This window comes from Panthera tigris, chromosome X (genome assembly GCF_018350195.1).
Source record: "Panthera tigris isolate Pti1 chromosome X, P.tigris_Pti1_mat1.1, whole genome shotgun sequence".
NCBI classification, from domain to species: domain Eukaryota; kingdom Metazoa; phylum Chordata; class Mammalia; order Carnivora; family Felidae; genus Panthera; species Panthera tigris.
The window spans coordinates 96,815,190-96,837,165 of record NC_056677.1 but is presented as its reverse complement, the minus strand read 5'-3'; the positions used below and the strand labels follow the sequence as shown (position 1 = coordinate 96,837,165).

Sequence of the window (21,976 nt, the reverse complement as noted above, 5' to 3'; positions counted from 1 at the left end):
CCACTGGTGAGGGCATGAGGAGGAAGCCTTCTTACTTAAGCTGAAATATACAAAGGCTCTTTTGGAACAGGATTCTATCTGTATACATCAAATAAAATATATAAATTTTTACTGTAGAACACAAAAGAGTTCCAACAAATGTGTTTACATACAAAACAGATCGGAGTTCTTGACTGATAAGAAATGTTACCTGTCTCCTTGAGAGTATTAAAAAGAGTCAGGATCAAGGCTCTTTCTTTCTTTCCTTTTTTTTAATGTTTATTTATTTTTGAGAGAGAGAGAGAGAGAGAGAGAGAGAGAGAGAGAGAGAGAGAGAGAGAGAGAGAGAGAGAGAGAGGCTGAGTAGGGGAGGAGCAGAGAGAGAAGGAGACACAGAATCCGAAGCAGGCTCCAGGCTCTGAACTGTCAACACAGAGCCGGACACCGGGCTCGAACTCACAGACCGCGAGATCATGACCTGAGCCTGAGCCGAAGTCAAGACACTTAACAGACTGAGCCACCCAGGTGCCCCTCCCACCTCTGAACTTTGGTCCCTGCTACTATCCTCCTCTGTTAGACTGCCTCCAGAGTGTCCTTTCTCCACCCGTCTCTGATCATACCTCCTCTGTTTTACTTCAGCTCAAAGGCATCTCTCTCACCTTTGACTTTACATGGAGCACACTGAGGCCATTATTCAAATGGCATAGTCTTTTTTTTTTTTTTTTTTACCCATTTCCATGTAGGTATATTAGCTGTTCAGGTTGATATTGGAGGTCAGGGATTAGCCATATGTAATTATTTTACAGCTCCTATATCACCAAGTCCAGAGCCTTGTTCCTAAGTCAATACGTATTCACTGATTGACAACTAAAGCTGTTTTGCTACCCGTAAGAAGTTTACGGCAGAAATTTTCCAGTTTAGAAAATACTTTTCTGCGGAGACTGCTCAGCTGTTGCATCGTTAACTCTATTTTTTATGGAGATTTTTCCAAAGTATGTGGACCCTGATCTGGTTACTGGGATGGTAATTTGAAGATGATAAATACTGCCTCTCTAAAACCAGACAACAGGAACCGCTCCAGAGGCCAGGCTCCACATTCCAAATAGGGACATCTCTGCCCTGGGCAGTTTTAATGCTTACAGTTCATCAGCCCTTGGTTACCTTCCAAATTAAGTTAGCTGTAATAATTTTTTAATATAAATTTTAAGAAGTTAGATTTATGTAACTGGCATTGCAGGCCCCGGAATCTTACCTCACTGTAATGGACATCCATCATTCCAGCATCTTCTTTCATTGCTCCTTCTTCATCTATATTGGGAGTTATTTTCTTGAAGGCTGAACATCCACTCGGGAATAATTCTGTATGCATAGAAAGAAGTGAAGTAAATTCATTCATTCATTCATTCATTCATTTGAGAGACAGAGCATGAGTGGGGGAGGGACAGAGAGAGAGGGAGACACAGAATCCGAAGCAGGCTCCAGGCTCCGTGCTGTCAGCAAAGAGCCCAATGCGGGGCTGGAACCCACGAGCCGTGAGATCATGACCTGAGCCTAAGTCAGATGCTCAACCGACTGAGCCACCCAGGCGCCCCAGTACATTTATTTTTTAAAAAGTGCTTTGTGAAGAACAGCCTTACGTGGACTGCTCACCCTGAAAAACAAACACAGATACTTTTGTGCCGGTCAAAGCCATCAGTGGCAATTTTCAGCTTGTAAAGAATTTTGCAAATTACTCCCATCTATTACACATTCTACCAGTCTTTTTCCCGAAAAGCGAGCTCAAGTTACTAACAAGTCAGGTTCATTCTCTGACCATGCATCATCCTCAGTGGCTAGTATAGTAAATGTTTCCTAGTGTAACTGACCGCTTTGATCCTGTGTGTTTCTGGTCTGTCACCTAACCGAAAAGGGCATGTACTTTTCAGGCAGCCAGGGAATGTGCTTTGGTAACCGTTTCCAGTTCCTAATTTTCCTGAAGAACTGGAAAAAGGAAGTGGGTTGGGTGGCTGGAGGAAGCCTAGCCTAGGACTTGTAAGAGAGGCAGAGAAAACATGTGGCAGGACTGAAGCGTCCTTGGAGAAAGGGGACAGGCCCTGGGAGAATCAGCACGCTTTCAGAGTTAGATTGCCCTGGGAAGTAGCAAGTGAGCTGAAGCTGGGAACAGGTGCTGTGGGACCGTGGACCAAATGTTTGCCGTCAAGCAAGAGTTCAGGTATAGAAGGCAGGCTTTGTGGTTGCCCTACACGCTCTGTGCATGTGTCCAAACACTCTTGGGAAAAGAAGAAGGAAGGTTTAAGAGAGTCAGGCTTCCCCGTATTTAAGAGATTTCTCAGAATTCTGGCAGAAAGAAAGGTCAGCTATCAGGGCTGGGGTTCTGCCAGCTCCCCTGGTCTAAATGAAGGCTACACACATACATCGTCTTGTAAGATGCTTGATAGAGCGTGAGTTACCAAATAAGCACCACGCTTCTATGAGAGAGAGACAGACTTCTGGAGAGGGAAGATGGGGTTATTCTGAAGTGCTTTTTCAAGAACGGAGAGACACAGAGGGAGCAGTCAGTGGATTTCTGTGAAGAGAGGCGAGGCAGAAGTGAAAATAAGGGACGCCTGGGTGGCTCAGTCAGTTAAGCGTCCGACCGTTGTCTTGGCTCAGGTCATGATCTCCCGGTTTTTGAGTTCAAGCCCTGCATTAGGCAGATTCTCTCCCCGTTCTCTCTCTGTCCCTATCCCGCTCGCACTCCCCCTCTCTCGAAATAAATAAATACACTTAAAAAATTAAAAAAAAAAAAAAAGAAATGAAAATGAGATTTACTTTGACCCAATGGCCTTCAGGGCCATTTTTGTTGAAAGAAATTAGGTAATAAAAGACACTGAAGACAGAGCGGAACGCGCTTCATTTCTGAAGAGAAGCATGCCTAAAATGGTCTGTTATAGACTTCGAGGCAAGTTCTGTTCAAAGTGCTGGACCACAACAAGACAAGGAACTTGCACCCGAACGTAAATCAATTCATCATTTCCTTCTTCAACTGAGTCTATGGGAAAAAAAAAAAGTCTGCTGAATTAAATACACTCAGTGACATAGCTGATTTCCACTCAGGATAATACTCCTTAGCTTGTTGTGACCCAGTAACAAAGTTCTCAGATCGGCCACTCTTTGAATAGTGCGTTAGGAGAACTTTCTGAAATGTAGGAGACAATGTCCCACTTGATCAACTCTGCGAAGTCAAGAGCTAGGTGGTAGGGAAGGGGGCCCCCAACGGTCCTCAACAAAGAAAAGGCCTCTGGCAGCTCGGTCCACGACTAGGGAAAAAAATGCCTGTCTGCTCTGAGACTTTTAAGTGATTCCCAAATCTAGGATTTTTCTAGAATGCTGTGATTTAGGGGAGGACAAAAAGGGGCACACTCCTGTGCCTGAGATCAGATGAGGCTAAAGCATCTTGGGAGAGCTATTTTAAGTAAATTTTAAGTAGATTTCAAATATATATTTTCTTTTATTTTTAATGTCTATCATTTTTGAGAGACAGACAGAAGGAGACACAGAATCCGGAGCAGGCTCCGGGCTCCGAGCTGTCAGCACAGCACCTGATGCAGGGCTCGAACTCATGAACCACGAGATCACGACCTGAGCCGAAGTTGGACGCTTAACTGCCTCAGCCACTCAGGCGCCCCTCAAGTATATATTTTAAGTATAAGGAGGGCAAATTATGTTTTTTCTCATAATCTGACAGGTCAATGCCCACTTTGGAGTTTGTTGTCTGCTTCATGGATTGTTAGCTTCAGAGTCCACTACACGTGGTAAGCGTGTTATCGGGAGTCCTATGCCTAATGACGTATCTCTACCTAGAGGAGAATATATCCCCCTTGTTTGCATAAGTTATTAGCACCCACCAAACTATCCAATGACAAAAGGACCCTTTTCGTTGTGAGGGTCTTTAAAATGCTTGGGGAAATTTCTGATTGCCCTTAGCCCTAGAAAGATTTTTAAAGTTTTTTTTTCATGTTTATTTTTGAGAGAGAAGAGACGGAGTACGAGCGGGGAGGGCAGAGAGAGGGAGGGCGACACCGAATGCGAAGCAGGCTTCAGGCTCTGAGCTGTCAGCACAGAGCCCAACGTGGGGCTCAAACTTGTGAACGGCGAAATCGTGACCTGAGCCGGGGTTGGCCACCAAGGTGCCCTTAGAAAGATTTTTAGATGAAATAAGCTGCTGAATCTGGAAGTGGCCAGTGTATATATCCCAACAGAGGGAGGCACGCGTTTTGGGGATCTCACATAGCGCTCTGTAGCATTATATAAGGTGGTCTTCAAGAGTCTGCTATCAATCTTTCTGGTAGATGACCTGGATTCCTGACCTTGCCCTTCAAAGCTATAGCTTCTGTAGTCCTGACTGCTGTCCTAGGGAAAGCAAGATGCACACTGTCCAAGGACAGACCATTACCTTGAGCACAAGTGTCCCAGGAAAAAATAAAAGCCGGGAGGAGTTTGGAGGGTGGGGAGGCAGTTCAACCCTTGGTAAAATAAGACCGCTAGTCAGAAGAAGGATAAGAGGTTAAGAGTCCTGAAGGGGGAGGGGAGGCAAAAGGCGGGGAGGGCTGTGATTGGCAAGGAGTCAGGAAATAAAAAAGACTGTGGAACTTAAGCTATCAGATCCTGGGTAAAAAGACTTGGGAAAGGGAGCAACATTACCCTATAAGGAATGAAAGGAACAGACTCTATGGGAAAGGAAATTCCTTTTTCTGGGTTGTTGGCGGGGGGAGGGGGGCCTCTAGGACCGAAGCTTTGCTGAGCCTTGGATGCCAAGTGGTGGTGGAAGGACGCAGACACCTGACTCTTGTCTTCCCCGGGTCAGAATAGTTGTGCCCTCTCTCAGGAAGAGGTACATCAAGTCTCGCCTCCAAAGAATGAGATCTAGAATACTTGGGGGGGGGGGGGAGGGAGGTGTTCTCAGATAGAACCGAAATAGGGACATTGAAACCTTTTTTCTTTTTAGATCCGTGGGGGTGAGAGTACCCAACACCCAGTAAGTATCACCACTTAGAGGGAACTTAGGTCAAAGGAAGAGAAGGGTATCCTTAAGGTCTCTCCGGGAGGAAGAGCAAGGGCTTTGGCTGACTGAAAGAAGGGTGGGGGCAGGGAAAACTGCACACCTCCTCCCCCTTTCCCGTTCAGTCCAGTGCTTGAAACATAAAAAAAGAAGGATCTAGGGGCGCCTGGGTGGCTCAGTCGGTTGAGCGTCCGACTTCGGCTCAGGTCACGATCTCGCGGTTCGTGAGTTCGAGCCCCGCGTCAGGCTCTGGGCTGATGGCTCGGAGCCCGGAGCCTGCTTCCGATTCTGTGTCTCCCTCTCTCTCTGCCCCTCCCCCGTTCATGCTCTGTCTCTCTCTGTCCCAAAAATAAAAATGAACGTTAAAAAAAAATAAAAAAAATAAAAAAAAAAAGAAGGATCTAGAAATAAGCCATCACTGGTGTTTTGTAGTCAGCCCTAGGGGACAGGGGCCCAAGCCTTTGCTTGCTTAGGCAACCACCCAATGGAACAAACTCTTTAAAAAAAAAAAAACAAACTCTCATCAGAACATCTGTTTCCAATATGTCAGCTGGTAAGTAGTATTTCATTTCATCTTGATTAAAAGAAGCACTTTATAATGACTTCAAGAGAAATGGCTTAGGAGTTTGAGAAAACAAAATTTTTGCAATTGCTATGCCCAAGATTTAAAATACTTTCTAACTCTCCTTCCCTTTTGTCTTCATTATCAAAGGACGCTTAACAGTAGAAAACAAAGGGTTGTGGAACTGCTCAACTATTTTTGTGAAGTCTGTCTTAAAGACTAATAAAATCTTTTTTTTTTTTCAGCGCTGAACTCAAACGTTTGTTTTATTTACTCTGTAAATAGCCAGCTCTTACAGGTTAACAGATTAAATTTTTAACTTGTGTTTTCAATTAATAGGGTCTATTGGTATAACTGTCATAGTTTAATCAACTCATCACCAAAAGAAGGTGTTTTGGATCATCTGAATGACTAAAGCCAAGGGTGGGGGCACCCTGAGGATTTTACTACTGCCACCATTTAAGTTTTTTTTTTTTTAAGTTATAAATAAAGTTATTTATTTTGAAAGAAGGCGGGGGGAGGGGGGGACGCCGAGACAGGGGGAGGGAGGGAGGCAGGGAGGGAGGGAGGGAGGGAGGGAGGGAGGGAGAGAGAGAGAGAGAGAGAGAGAGAGAGAGAGAGAGAGAGAGAGAGAATCCCAAGCAGGCCCTGCGCTGCCGGCACAGGGCTCGAACTCACGAGCCATGAGATCATGACCTGAGACGAAATCGAGAGTCAGATGTTAACCAACTGAGCCACCCTTAGAATAAGGTTGGCTAGTTTAAGCAAGTAGGATTTTCCAGGTTTAAAAATAAACGGGGCCTATAAATAAATACATGAACTCCTAAATGTTAACATGTTTTGTTAAATGCAAAACATTTTTTTCCTACTCAGAGAGGGACTCTTTGCTTTATAGGAAGGATAAACTCTTAAACACCTTGGGGTATTAAGAAGTAAATATTTAAGCGGGAGGGGGATGGGCAAAATGGGTAAGGGGAGTGGGAGATACAGGCTTCCAGCTATGGAGTGAATAATCAGGGGAATAAAAGGCACAGCACAGGGAGTACAGTCGATGGCATTGCAGTAGCTTGTACGGTGACCGACGGTAGCTGCCCTGGTGGTGAGCACAGCGTAACATACCGAGAGGTTGAGTCACTATGTTGCACACTCGAAACTAATGTACCATCGTGTGTCAACTCTACTCAAATATTTAGAGAAGTTTTTAAAGCACTATTTCCACTTACTGAAACAGGTCGCATTGTTTTGTGTACAGGCTAGCTGCCCCCAACTCATGTCCAACAAACCACAGCAATATTTATATTCTATTTTAGTTGCTATCTTGCCCAGTCTTGTATTTTCAAAGTTTAAGGACTGATAATGGAGATTAATAATTCTTGATTGTTGCCTAATTTTAAGTCTTTGTACCTATGGGGAAAAAAATCTAGGGAAATATTTTAATACACTTAACAATTTTCAACATCTAAAGGGTACGGTTTTATACTCCGTGGACATAAAAATCTTTTTGCAGATTTCTCTAATTAGAGAGAGGAGATAATACTACCCTCGTTTGTCGGAAAACTACACCTAAAAATGCATTACCGTGTTTTGAGTTCTCGTATCAGTTTATTTGGAACTGCAGATGTACAATTTCAATATTTATTTTGACTATAATTTCACAGGCAGACTGGTGATGTAGGGGAAAAAAAAACCCTCAGGTGGGGCCTTCTTTTGATAATTATTATTTTTCCATTTTAAAACCAAGTCTAGGCACTCAAAGGAGAACACTAGAGTCTACCAATTTCAAACACACGGGTTGTTAAATATTTCAGTACCAAACAGAAAGTGTTAATTTAAAATCTAAGTGAAAAAGGGCCGCCTGGGTGGCTCAGTCACTTGAGCGCCTGACCCTTGATTTTGGCTCAGGTCATGAACGCATGGTTCCTGAGATCGAGCCCCGTGTCAGACTCTGCACTGACAGCGTGGAGCCTGTTGGGATTCTCCTTCCTTCTCTCTCTGCCCCCCCCATTCGTGCACACTCTCCTCCCCCCACTCTCAAATAAACATTAAAAATAATAATAAAAAAATAAAAATAATAAAATAAAAATAAATAAATAAATAAATAAATAAAAATAAATAAAAAAATAAATAAAAAAAATAATAAAATGAATCTACATTTTATTCATGATACCATGCTTGGGATGACTATGTATAAAGAGGTTCTCCCCACATGGGTGGTATTATTATATGAGGCAATCAACTGAGCCTTAGATGTAAAATGGGAGCTATATAGTTAACTGTAGGAATTCAAAACAAAACAAAACGTGGCTGTGTTCTCCTCGATCAAACCAGAGTGATAAGGCTCCCACGAGATGGTTTCATTTTGCCCTGATGTTACTCATTTAACTACCGTAAAGGAAATAGCTTGGCCGTTATGATAGATAGCAGAAGGTTTCTAACTCAACTATTTTACTATTTGAGTAGTTTTATAGCAGTCAACAATACTGGTTTTGGAAAGGGAAGCTTTCAGACAGATTCTTGAATTGGATCTGCTGGATCCTGAAGCCCTTCAAGACCCCCGACTCCCCTTTTGTTTCTCCTTCCCTCGCCTCCCCGCCAGCTCTGTTGAGACACAGCTGAAATAGAACACTGTGTAAGTTTAAGGTGTGTGCGTTGGTTTGATACGTGTATATTGCGAAATGAATGCCCCCCCCCCCACATAATTACCATTTGCGGGGAGATGAGAATATTTAAGATCCACTTTCTCAGCAACTTTCAGGTATATAATACAGTATTAACTATCATCACTGGGCTGTACATTAGATCCCCAGAATTTATTCCTCTTCTAACTGAAAGTTTGTACCCTTTCGTCAACGTCTTCCCACTTTCCCCACCCCCTAGCCTCTGGCAACTACCATTCCACGCTCTGCCTCTGTGGTTTCGAGTTTTTAGATGCTACATGAAAGTGAGATCATACGGTGTTGGTCTTTCTCTTTCTGACTCATTCCACTTAGCATAATGCTATGCCATGCTATGCTATGCCATCCATGTTGCCCAAACTGGCCAGATTTCCTTCTTTCTTGTGGCTGAATATTGTGTATATGTGCCACATCTTCTTTATCCATTCTTATGGATCCATTTCACAGGTTTTCATGTTCTTAACTAGCATCTCTTCATTTCGGCTTGAAGAACTCCTTTCAGCCTTTCTTGCATGGCAGGTGTAGTGGGGATGAACTCCTTCAGCTTTTGTTTGCCTGGGAATGTCTTTATCGGTCCTTCACTTCTGAAGGACAACTTTACTGGAGTCCTCTTGGCTGGCAGTTCTATTCTTTCAGCTCTTTGAATACTTCATCGCACTCTCTCTTTGCCTGCAAGGCTCTGCTGAGAAACCTACCAATGGCCTTATGGGGGTTCCCTGGTCAGTTACAAACTTCTCTCCTATTGCTGCCTTGGGGTTCTTTGTCTTTTGATAGTTTTATTATAACGGGTCTTAGAGAAGCTCTCTTTATGTTGAGCGTTTGGGGGATCTATGAGCTTCGTGAACATGGATGTCCAAATCTCTCCCCAGATTTGGGATGTCTTCAGTTATATTTCTTGAAATAAAAGTTTTCTGTCTCCTTCTCCCTCTCTTCTCCTTCTGGGACTCAAAGAATTCACAGATTGTTTCTTTTGATGCTATCCCAAAGATCACGCCCGGAGGCTTCTTTACTCTTTTTCATTCTTTTGTCCTTGTTCTCCTCTGATGAAACAAATTCAAAGGTCCTGACTTCCAATTCACAGATTACTTCTGTTTGATCCACTCTGTTGGCAATGCTGTTGCATTTTTCACTTCATTCATTGTATTCTTCAATGCCAGAATTTTTTTTTTTAATTTCCTATCTGCGTTTAACTTCTTGTTCTTGTACTATTCTCCTGGTTTCATTGAACTCTCTGTTTTATCATAGCTCATTAAGCTTCCTTAAAACAGCTATTTTGAATTCTTCATGAGGTACACTGCAGATCTCCAGGACTTTGGCCTGGGTTACCGGAAGGTTATTGGGAGCCTTTGGTGGTGCCATGTTGCCTTCATTTTTCCTGTTCTCTGAAGTCTTTTGCATGGCTGTCTTTGCATCTGAAGTAGCAGTCACCTCCAACCACCTTTACTGACTGACTTTGGGGGAGAAACACCTTCCATCTGCCCTGCTACGGAGTCTGTGGCTTTCACGGACCTCCTATGGATACAAAGGCTTCATCTTCTTGCTCCCTTTTGTGGCAGATTTTTTTTAATGTTTATTTTTGAGGGAGAGAGAGAGACAGAGTGGGAAAGGGGAAAGGGCAGAGAGAGGGAGACAGAAGCTGAAGCAGGCTGCAGGCTGCAGGCTGCAGGCTCCCAGCTGTCAGCACAGAGTCCGACGCGGGGCTTGAACTCGTGAACCATGAGACCGTGACCTGAGCCGAAGTCTGACGCCTAACCGACTGAACCACCCAGGTGCCCGTTTTGTGGCAGATTTCTGAGGCTTGTATGCCTTCTCTCCATCGTGCAACACACCAGGCCAAAGTGCTAAAGCTCAAGCGTGTGGTCTCTTAGTGGCCCACAGATGCTGGATGGCCTTCTAGTCGGCTGCCAAGGCTTGCTCTTAGCCACCCATCAGGAGCACACACAGGGAGCCGGCTACAGGATAAAGGAGTGCAGGGTTTAGATGCACAGAGCACGGGAGGTGCCTGTGGGCTAGGTGGGGGTGGGGGCAGGAATCCATGAGCTATGTGTCCCTAGTGCCTTGGGCTTCTAGATGGAGCCTGCGATGCGGTTAGCAGGATCCACGTCTCTTTAAGGCCCTCTAAGAGTCCGATCTACTCCCACCTCTTCCTGCCCCTAGTCACGCGGCTCATGAGCCAGGTACCCCGGATGGGGCAAGAGAGAAATGCGTCTCTTTGGCAGGCCTTATACTGCTGCGGATGCCAGGGGCCCACTCACATGCTCCCACTTGTTCCCCACAGAAGAAATCATGGGCGAGAAGGTCTCTCTTGGCACGGAGCTGTGCCACCTTGGGGGAGGGGTGACATGAGTTAAGTCAAACCGTTCCTTTCACCCTCTACGATGCATCTGAACTTGTATTTGTTTTGCTCCAACGGCATGCTGGAACTTTGCCACGGGCCTCCTGGACGTCCACCAAAGTCCTCTGGTCTGTGGATGATTATCTAAGACGGGGCTCTCCAGGTGTGCTCAGACCACAGCTGAGAAAGGCTAGGACCAGTTCATGAGCCACTACAGGGTCCACGTCCAGGACCAAGGTCTGTCTGCCTATTACCTGAGAGGCACAGGTGGGGGAGACTCCTCCCGGGTCCCTGGCTGTATGGTGCTGAATCCCACAGCTCCCACAGAGGCACTTTTGTCCGCAGACGGATGGCAAACTGCTGAGGCGGGGGGGATACAGAAACAAGGGGCATCTTACTTGGCCATCTTGCCGATGCGCTCCCTTTTATTTATTTGTTAGGTTCATTTATTTTGAGAGAGAGCGAGAAAGAGAGAGCACGCAAGAGCAGGGGAGGGGCAGAGAGAGGGGGAGAGAGAATCCCAAGCAGGCTCCGCACAGGCAGCGTGGAGCCCGATGAGGGGCTTGAACTCACGAACCATGAGATCATGACCTGAGCCGAAACCAAGAGTCGGACGCTTCACCGACTGAGCCACCCAGGCGCCTCCTGACTCCCTTTTCATATTGTTTTTTTTTTTAATTTTTTAATGTTTATTTATTTTTGAGAGAGAGACAGAGCATGAGCAGGGGATGGGCAGAGAGACACAGAATCCGAAGCAGGCTCCAGGCCCTGAGCCGTCAGCACAGAGCCCGATGCGGCGCTCAAACCCACCAATCGCGAGATCATGAACCCGAGCCGAAGTCGGATGCCCAACCAACTGAGCCACCCAGGCGCCCCCTCGCCCCGAGTCCCTGTTAATAGCAAAGTATTATTGCACTAAAGTGGCTATGGAGCTGTAACCTGGGTGCATTTTTGAAGTCGAGACGGATGAGGGGAAAACAAATGATCTGTATTCACCAGAGCTCCTCATGAGCCCCGAGAAGAATTTAATTTGTGGCAGTGTTCCAGGGAGACGGTCTTGGAAAATAAACATTGGGCATCAGGCCTGGCCCTGTGCTATTTAACTTATTCCTGTACTCTCAATGAAAGCAGAAGGCAAAGCGAATAATCCAGTTTTCCAACACCTTCTGTTTGAACACCAACTGAGGCTAAAGGTGAACGTATATTTCAGAGCTCAATCGTATCACATTCAAGCTACAAAGAGAAAAACTCCGGGGCTAACTGAAATTCTCCCCGTCTCTAGGAGCAGAAATCTCTTACTTTTTCGATGGAGAAACTCGGCAACCAGAGCTGCCACGTGCACGTAACACATTGCTGCCTGGAAAAGGATGACAAAGGAAGAGCGGTCAGAATGCGTTCCAGAGCTTTCTGCAGGGTGGTGTTTAGAACAAAGCCCGAAGCAGTCACCTCTGAAAAATCTCCATTTTTTACATGAATCTTGGCCATGCTGTCAAGCCAGGTTTTCCTGAGCTCCGGGGTGCTCGCATAGGACTTGGCTAGACTATACTGGAGATCAATTAACATTTCGGGATCTTTCTCATGCTCCTTCATCTGAGCGGTGGCCATAAGGACGGTACGGATTCTCTTGGTCAAGTCTTTGACTTCTGTGGGAAAAGCGGTGGCCTAATTTCAAAACAAACAAACAAACAAACAAACAAACAAAAAAGACATGTTTATCAATATTACCCATGTGCTTTCTAAGCCTTGGCATCCAATCCTGGGAATCCCATGACTTATATTCCTGATTACAGTTCTTGGTATACCCACATGTGTCTACGGAGCTTTGATTTTTTCTTTGTACGGGGTGCCTGGGTGGCTCAGTCGGTGTGGAGCATCCAACTCCCGATTTCGGCTCAGGTCTTGATCCCGGGATTGTGGGATCAAGCCCTGTGTCGGGCTCTGCACTGAGCACGGAGCCTGCTTAAGAGTGTCTCTTTCTCTCACTCTCTCTCTCCCTCTGCCCCTCCCTTGCTCGTGCTCTCTAAAATTAAATAAATAAATATTAAAAAATAAAGAGCTTTATTTTTTTAACGCTCATTTATTTTGAGAGAGAGCACACACGGGAGAGAGCATGAGTGGGGGATGGGCAGAGAGACACAGAGACAGAGACAGAGAGACAGAGAGACTCCCAAGCAGGCTCTGCACTGTCAGCACAGAGCCCGACATGAGGCTCAATCTCACGAACTGTGATGACCTGAGCCGAGATCGAGAGTCGGATGCTTAACCGACTGAGCTACCCAGGCACCCCTGAAGCCGTTTAAATGAATTCTTTTTTAAAATGTCCAATGAGCTCAGGGTTCAAAGGCTCTAAACTTGACGGCAGTATATTCACAATACATAAAAGCATGGATCTGGAGGCAGACTACCTGGCCCTGAACTCCAGCCTTCCAGCTTGTCCACGGTAAATTCGACAGCCAGGAGAATTATTTGCCATTATTGTGTGATTTTAGTTATAACGGTAACTAAAAATCGACAGCTTACTAGGTACTCGTATGGTCTAGGTGTGCCTTACATGTTTTAACTTTTGCAGCAACCCTATGAAATAAGTACCATTATAATTCGTTTTATAAAGGGAAATTGAGGCGCACAGCCGTTACATAGCTTGGCCAACGCATCACAGTTGGTTAGGTGGTAGAGACAGGATTTATACCCAGACATTCGGGTTCCAGACTAGTGATCTCAGCCACTCTTCCATCCAAACACTGCCACGTACACTAAAGGAAAAACCTTACACAAATACCGTAACGATTTCCATTTACACAACTAAAAGGTTGTGAATCACAGAAAACCCTAAAGAGTGAATAGCCTCTCTCAAAATGTTGTTTTGTCCTCCAAACCCATTAAGCTACAGTTTCCTTTTTATCCTGGCCGCTACTAAGAACGTATTCTCACTTCCTCTTAACCCCAAGGGAGTAATCACAGTTACCGTAGGATTCAGAGAAGACGAGGAAGGGACAATACAGGGGTTGGGGAGCTTTTCAACGGGAATGTAACCAACTGTGGAGGAAACGGTTTTTCAAAGTGCCTTCCCGATCCCTTCGAAAATAATAATTACATATGATAAAGTTCCTTCTTATACCCTAGTAGCAGTCCCATTTCCTGGGGTGAAGGCATAGCTTGTTGTCATAGGGTTTATTGGTAATGACAGCCCCGCCAGAGTAAAGCGAGGTCATTTCAGAAATGAGTCATGAAAAAGATTTCTTACCAAGGTCAGCCAATACAGACCTCATTTACTTTGAAAATGATGCTAAGACAACTTTTATATAACAAAGAATTAAGGATGGTCACAAGTGGTAAAATAAACTCTCAGAGTGTGAGATCCTAAATGGCATAAAATGTTTTTGTGCTCATGGGATTAGCTGGAGCATATGCTGATCTCCCGGGGAACCAGTAGAACTGGCTGAAAAGCAAACTTTCCCAGCCTGAGAATGGCTGGCACTAATCAGTGTTGGTTTTTTTTTTGTTTGTTTTTTGTTTTTTTTTTTTCAGTCTAAGCAACGTTCCTATGGGAATTATTTTTTGGTACACAGATTCTACACGCCCCAAACATCAAGTATGCCGTGACTGTGGTTTTTTTTTTTTTTCTTACAGTTTTTACACAATATGGTCAAATTATCCTGGAGGATGACCTTTCCCAAGAAGGGCGATGATCCCCTGGGGAGGAAAAGTCCTTGACTGACAAAAAGATTCTTCTTCCCTTGTACACGTGCATCGCTGAAGATCAGAACCTGTTTTCCGTGCAACAAGACAAACGAAGTTTTACAATGGTATAGGTTCTGAGTATGTGGGTAAGGAACAGGACCGGTGGTCAGGGTCTTAGGCTTGGCCTCAGCCAGCTGGTACCGGAGAACGACAGCCTTGGCCTTGGGTTTGCCCACACATATCCACGGCAAGCCATAATCAGTTCAAAGATAATTCTCAAAACTCAGAAGACCATCAAGTGGTGAATTCCTTCAGCGTTATTCCTCCTCTGTTGGCCACTCTCGGTGACATTTTGTGGAAGTTCAAACTCAGTGCTTCATTAACCAATACCATAAATGGTATTGGTAGCCAAATGGTAGTCAAAAAAGAATCCATGCCTTGTCTGAGCAAGTGTAGAAATCAAGCTCAGGAAAAAATTCCAATCCTACTAGCTCGAACAGCTGTGTATACATAACATAGTCATTCATCCGTCCAGTCAACGAATACTGAAGCTCTGTTCCGTACGGGGCGGTGCTCTGGGTGCCGTACCAAACAGAGCCTTGACTCGTGAAACCCACGTTCTATATGCGCCCTGTGCCATCAAAGGCTGTGAGTCCAATGAGGGTTTGACTACAGGAGTGTAAGCTTCTCTGACAGTGAATGTGGTGCTAGTTTATTACTTGTAGTTGAGGACGTACCTTCATAGGTCTGTCACTGTTTGCGAAATTGTTGATAATGAACAGGGATTCCTGAAATCGCGATCCGCCGCTTAGTGCCACGTCGGCTATCAGCTGGCTCACAGCAATTATGATCTGTGGGAGGAAGCACACGTTGGTTTTCGAGTGTCTTTTGAACAAATGCTGCTTATCCTCATCATTGTATGAGCCCATAAGCACCCGTAGGAAACGCTTCTTTTAGTTTTATTGTTTGAAAAATTTTTAGATGTTTATTTCTTTTTGAGAGAGAGAGAGAGAGAGAGAGAGAGAGAGAGAGAGAGCGAGAGCATGAGCAGGGGACGGGCAGAGAGAGAGGGAGACGGAGGACCAGAAGCGAGCTCCGTGTGGACAGCAGAGAGCCCGGTGCAGGGCTGGAACCTCGAGATTAAGATCTGAGCCGAAGTTGGATGCCTGACTGAGGCACTCAGGCGCCCCTGAAACGCTTCTTTTAAAAATGCCTCACTGGGGTGCCTGGGTGGCTCATTCGGTTAAGCGTGGGACTCCTGATGTTGGCTCGGGTTATGTTCTCACGGTTTGTGAGATCGAGCCCTGCCTTGGGCTCTGTGCTGACAGCACGGAGCCTGCTTGGGATGCTCTCTCTTCCTGTCTCTCTCTCTCTCTCTCTCTCTGCCTCTCCCCCGCTTGCCCTCTCTCTTAGAATAAATACACTTAAAAAGATTTTTTAAAATGCCTCACAGTTCCATCATAATCGAGTTTCTTCATACGTGAGGGGTTTAAATTCTTCCAGTGTAAGAGAAGCTCCAAAGGTCCCAGTGACAAATGTTATTGGGACGTTTCTTGGTTTAGAGGTGAACGGCTGTTCCAAACTCACAGCACAGCTAGATCTAACACGGTTTTCAAAATCATGAACTGCTAACAGGGGCGGTCAGACCCCCACTCTAAACACGCTTTGCTAAGGAGTAGCTCCGGCAAAGCCGGGAACAAATGACGTTTGTCTCTGACGGCCTCTCGCCCGCCTTTCGCCGGTCTATTTCCGTGTGCCACACTCCCAACTCCAGGACTTCGGCTCCCTTCTTGGCTTCTCGCTGGGGTCTGTCTAGTTTAGACAGCAGTGGACGGAAGGGCCTTTGATGGGGATTTGAATCTCTCAAGCTCCCTTGGATGATTACCTAAATGATTCACGTTAAGGTGTCGATGGCCGCTCCCGGGAAGCAGGGCTTTGTGGGAACAAGGAGCACAAGCTCTAGGGTCAAACTGCCTTCGCTTCAAGTTTTGACTCTATCAATTATTCACCGTGTGGCTGTGGGGAAGCTACGGAACCCTTCTGTGCCTCGCTTTCCCCATTCGTAATAGGGGGGTGACGACAATACCTGTTTGAGTTGGCCTCGTTTCACAGATGAGGCACACGGTTAAATGCCTTTAAATGGAGTAACTCGCCTAGGGTCACACGGTAAGCAAGTAGCCAAACTAGGATTTAAACCCAGGTAGGTGTGCTTCCAAAACCCATGCTTTCCACTAAACCTTGAGCCGTCTCTCATCCTTTACAAACCGGGCATGCTGGAACGTGAAAAACAAACTAAAAAACCTGTTACCGTAACGTACGGGCTCTCACCGGTCATGTTCTCCAACCAATATTTGGTGTGGTATTTCCTTATCTCACTTAATCCTCATGAAACCCTATGAAGAAACTGAGGCACTGAGAGACTCGGGCAGTTGCTCAAGGTCGCACAGTGAGTGGGAATCTGGGATTCCGCACTAGAGTCTGGGCTCTTCACATCTACACTCTGGAGCAGCACTGCCCAACAGAAATAGGTGGGCCACATTCGCAATTTTAAAGCGTCCAGGGGCCACGTTAAAAAGCAAAAAGACATAGGTGCAATTTAATAGGTTTTACTTCACCCAATTACGTCCAAACTATCACGTCAACATAAGGTCAGCATAAAACAACGGCGATATTTTACTCTTGTGCCCTCAGCCGTCCAACACCAACGTGTATTCTACACTGACGACACGGTCAGGCACTCAGGGGAGACCTAGGTGGCTGGCCGCTACCGTCGTGGACCGAGTATCGCCGGGCCTCGATCTAGAGGCTAAAGAGGGAACAGAAGAAAGGAGCTTTGGTTTTCACTGACCTGCAGATGGGTCCTCAAAAAGGTTTTCCTCTTGGTGTACTCAAAGTTGTTCCTCATCAGAAGATACAAAAGCGCGGACGCCTCGTTCCTGGTTGAGCTGATCTTCGAGGTGCAGCACTTGAGAACCTCGTAGCAAAATGCGGCACACATGTTAACCCTTCCTTTGAAAAAGGCGGAGGGAAACTAAAGAGCAGGAAAAACGGAAGTAAGTGTCCGGAAACCCACTCCCCCCCCCAAATCACTCACCCATCCAACGCCTTCCATCTTCTCACTCACAACTGTACCGAGTGCCTCGAGGACACAAAACCAAACTAAGGTCAGGGCTCTGCTCCGGAGAACCGGAGACCGGCACACATTAATAATAGAACAATTCAAGTCAGCGGACAGGTCACGACACAAATGTGCAGGGCAGACTGTAAATGCTACAGATCCGAGAAGAGCTCACGATGGTCTGGAAAAGACGGTAAGTAGGCTCTTTTGTTTTTGGTTTTTGGGTTATTTTTGTGTTTTCTAAGAGAGAGAGAGAGAGAGAGAGAGAGCATGTGCGAGCACGGGAGATGGGCAGAGCAGGGAAGAGGAAGAGAATCCCAAACAGGCCCTACGGGGGGCGTGGAGCCCAACACGGGGCTTGATCCCATGACCCTGGGACCATGACCTGGGTTGAAATCAAGAGTCAGAGGCTTAACCAACTGAGTCACCCAGGCGCCCCGATAGGTAGGTTCTTGATAGTACGTATTAAATTAATGAATGGCTGAAATGATGAATGATTGATGGGTCTCAGTTTGGGCTTTGAAAATGGGAAGGACAGTCTGCATTATTTACTCTTTTGCTGTGTATTTAAACAGTTCCTTATGTTCCGAACTCCCAAATGCTGAGAAAATTATAGTGGGAATCTAATCAGCAAGTAAAGTTGATCTTTTAACAAACTGGGGTATAGGCAAAGTATAGGCCCACAAACATACGCACGTGTGTCTTCTCATAAATAGTTGTTGAGTAAGATACATTGTGGCATTAGAAAGAGAGTACAAAAGTTATGCTCGATCTTCAAAACAGCCAAGTGGCTATTGCTTTGAAAATATATTCAGGCTGCTTTGTGGAAGATAAACTATTCATCATAACATAGGCTTGTTACAATCTCCCATGCTTACATGTCTAAGCAAGCAGGAAGTTGCTTTGAGGGCACACAATGGATTTTTTCAGGGAATGTGAAGCTAGAGGGCCACCCTTTCAAAATTATTCCTTGGGAATCTTGAGTTTAAACCCATGTTATAGGAACCTTTTTTTTTTTTTTTTTAAGTTATCTCTATGCCCAACGTGGTGCTCAAATTCATGATTCAAGAGTCACATGCTCCACCGACTGAGACTGGCAGGTGCCCCAAGAATGTATTTCTTCTTGTTTTTTTAATGTTTATTTATTTTTGATAGACAGACAGAGTGTGAGTGGGGTTGGTGCAGAGAGAGAGGAAGACAGAGAATCCGAAGCAGGCTCTAGGCTCTGAGCTGTCAGCACAGAGCCCGACGCGGGGCTCGAATCCAACCACTGTGAGATCACGGCCTGAGCTGAAGTTGGATGCTTAACCGACTGAGCCACCCAGGAGCCCCAAGAATCTATTTCTTTGTAATCACCTTAACACCAAGTACAATGCTATGCGGATAATGAATGTTTAATGAACGTTTTCTGATTGGCAATTGGGAAATCTCATCAACAGTTTCACCGGATTAGACCAAATATTGCTGGGCAAGATACTCTAGTATGAAAATAAAGGTGTAAGGGAGGGCATGGGAGTAGTGTAATTAATCCACTATCATTAGTTTCTACCTCCATCACACTTCTTTGAGTGGGCAATGGCCAAAATCATCAATGACCTCCTAACTGCCAATCCCAATGGATTTCCTTTCCTCCTTACCTTATTAGACGGCTCCATACCTCATAATAACGTTGAAACTTTTTTCTCCTTTGGCTTCCAGGATATCCTTCTTTTTTACCTTTCTTCCTACTTCTGTGACTGTTCCCCTCTCATCTCCATTGAGTTCTTTTCCAGCCCCTTCCATGTTGTTTTTCTCCCATGTACTGCTCTTGACCTTTGTGTGTGTGTGTGTGGGGGGGGCTGGAGGGGTGCTGGGGCGGGGGGAGGGTTCTTCCTCTATATGTTCTCCAGGGGAAATTAAACCACTCCCATGGCTTCAATTACCACTCTTATGCTGCTGATCTCCCTAGTTCACTATGTTCCAGTGAAACTGGGCCTTTCAGTTCCCAGAACTTCTGGGCCTTTGCCTATGCATGTCCTTCTCCCTAGAGTGTTCTTCCTTGAGCTTTTCAAACAGCTGGCCCCTTTTTGTATTTCAGGTCTCATTTAAAAAGGGATAAGCCTATCTAAAGTAAGGGATCTCCCACAAATCCTTATTCTCTATCTTAGCACCTTCGGTTCCTTCCTAGAACTTATAATTACCAGTTAATTTACTTGTTTATTTCACTAGACTACAAGCTTCCTGAGAGCAGAGACTATGTTTCTTTTGTATCTCCACCACTGTATCTCTAGTACCTAGTACAGTGCCAGACAGAGAGAAGGTGTTTGGTAAATACGGGAGGGATGGATGGATGGATGGATGGATGGACGGACGGACAGACGACTCCAAGTCTAGCTCTCTAACCCAGATCACTCTCCAGAGCAAAGATCCATATATCCAACTGCCAGTCCTGACAGCTCTAACTGGATGGCCTAAAGGCACCTTAAATTGAACAGATCCACAAAACAGAACTCATGAGCTTTTACCCCAAATGTAGTTTTTTTCTCTATGTTTCACATCACCCACCCTACTCCACCATCCAGTCGGTGAGCTGATGACCAAATCCTATCAATTCAATTTCCTTCCCATGTTTTATGTCTGCCTCTGACTCTCCATCTCTGCCTTATTTTAGGTCCTCATCTCTTTCCTAGCTTATTGTAGTAAGTCTTCTTCCCACCTTTATTTAGTACTGCCACCAATCCACCGTCCACACTACTTTTGAGAGAGTTTTTCCCCATTGGCACCGATCTGCTCTTAACACAAATCTTTTTGTGTTGGTTCCATGCTTCCTGATGCCTAAAAGAGGAAGTCTAATCCCTAGGATGAGTACATAACCATCTGGTCCCCATTTACCTCTTCAGTCTCCTCTCTTGCTCAGTCCATACTAAGTTCTATCGCTACTGCTACGGGGAAACTTCCGCCAAATTAGAACATTTCTCCTCCCCCAGCCAGCCCTCGGTTCCCTATATAGACTTCTTTTATTCTAATGGTATTCATTCGTGTGTGTGTGTGTGTGTGTGTGTGTGTGTGTGTGTGTGTATGTTTCCCTCTACTGGACAATAAGCCCTTAGACTGTATCCCTGACAAAGTATCCAACACCAGTAAGTACCTATCCAGTAACTGTTTGGTCAATGAAATATTTCTGAATCTCTTCCCCTTAGTTTCTTTCTTTTTTTTTTTTTCTCCCCTTAGTTCCTTATAATGTGCTTCTGTTGAACTCAATTCTCCGGATACTTCTTTATTCAAAAATTATATTATGGAGTGGCAATTAAAAAACAACCTTCAAATCCACCTAAGTTCTCCATCAACTAAACGCAATAAGCTTCCATACAAAGAATGACGGCAAAAAAAAAGTTTTCCATGCTTAGCTGTTCCACTACACAAATCAACTAATTGAATTTCTTGGTCTTGTTGGAGTTTTACATACCAGAGTGGAAGCCTAGGCTGTGCCTTTCCATAATTTTAACTCCATCCTGGTTTATGATGCTTTTTATTATGTTTAAAAGCTACCAAAAACAGACAAGAAATCCATTTTTTGCTAACTCTTTCAGTCGTATTTATTCCTGAAAGCCTGGTCTGAGGTTTTTGTTGAGATGAGGTAAGCAGCCTGAAAATGTAAAGCCCGCAGACACAATTAGCACTGAAAGGCAGAATTCATTCATCTGAACGCATACTGAGTGCCTACAGTTTGCAGGATATCATGCAAGACCCTGGGGCTATAAAACTTGGTCTCTGCTTTCCGCGTGCTTGGACATAAGTGCACTGAGAACTTCTAGATCCTCAGCGTCTCAAGAATACTTTCAAAAGAAGCAAACCAGAAGAAACACTGGCAAAGTTGGTAATTTGAAAATAATACTTTTCAAAGGAGCCTGCTGAAAACCGGAAGGAATGACAAGGTGAAATAAAACGTAAAAAGCATGGGGGTGCCTGGGCGGCTTAGTCGGTTAAGCATCTGATCTTGATTTTGGGCTCAGCTCATGGTCTCGCAGTTTTGAAATGGAGCCCCGCGCCGGGATCCATGCCCAGTGTGGAGCCTGCTTAAGATTCTCTCCCTCTCTCTCTCTCTTTCTCTCTCTCCCTCTGCGCTTCCCCCACACGTGCATGGGCACACATGGTTTCTCTTTCTACCACCACAAATAGTGGTACCCGGGTGGCTCAGTTGGTTAAGCGTCCATCTTCGGCTCAGGTCATGACCTCGCGGTTTGTGGGTTCGAGCCCCGCGCAGGCTCTTTGCTGACAGCTCGGAGCCTGGAGCCTGGAGCCTGCTTTGGATTCGGTGTCTCCCTCTCTCCCTTCCCCTCCCCTGCTCGCACTGTGGCTCTCTCTCAGAAATAAGTAAACATTAAAAAAAGTTTTTAAATAAATAAATTAATTAAAATTTAAATTAAAACAAAAAAGCAAAAAGCACGTTCAGATTTTAAGGGGTTTTGGGTGGGTCCTCTTTGTGTATTTCGCTCTTCTGTACTTCATAGCTTCATTATCTGAGGCTTGTAGATGTCACTGCAATGATCACCGTTGCCCTCTTTCTTTCATGCGGCAGATGGAGCCCGCCAGCAGCTATAAAGCT

General features: G+C 45.2%; 1 protein-coding gene across 6 annotated transcripts in view; it reads right to left on the bottom strand.

The window, feature by feature from the left end:
* DOCK11 (dedicator of cytokinesis 11) overlaps window positions 1-21,976 on the bottom strand; it is a 197,858-nt gene that overhangs the window by 28,426 nt on the left and 147,456 nt on the right. For all 6 annotated transcript variants that reach the window (XM_042973749.1, XM_042973744.1, XM_042973746.1 and 3 more), the window contains 5 exons: window positions 17,122-17,304; window positions 15,011-15,124; window positions 12,039-12,254; window positions 11,892-11,949; window positions 1,232-1,338 (listed from right to left, as the gene is read on the bottom strand). In XM_042973749.1, the coding sequence (XP_042829683.1) occupies window positions 1,232-1,338; window positions 11,892-11,949; window positions 12,039-12,254; window positions 15,011-15,124; window positions 17,122-17,304 (678 nt within the window). The remainder of the gene's footprint in view (window positions 1-1,231; window positions 1,339-11,891; window positions 11,950-12,038; window positions 12,255-15,010; window positions 15,125-17,121; window positions 17,305-21,976) is intronic.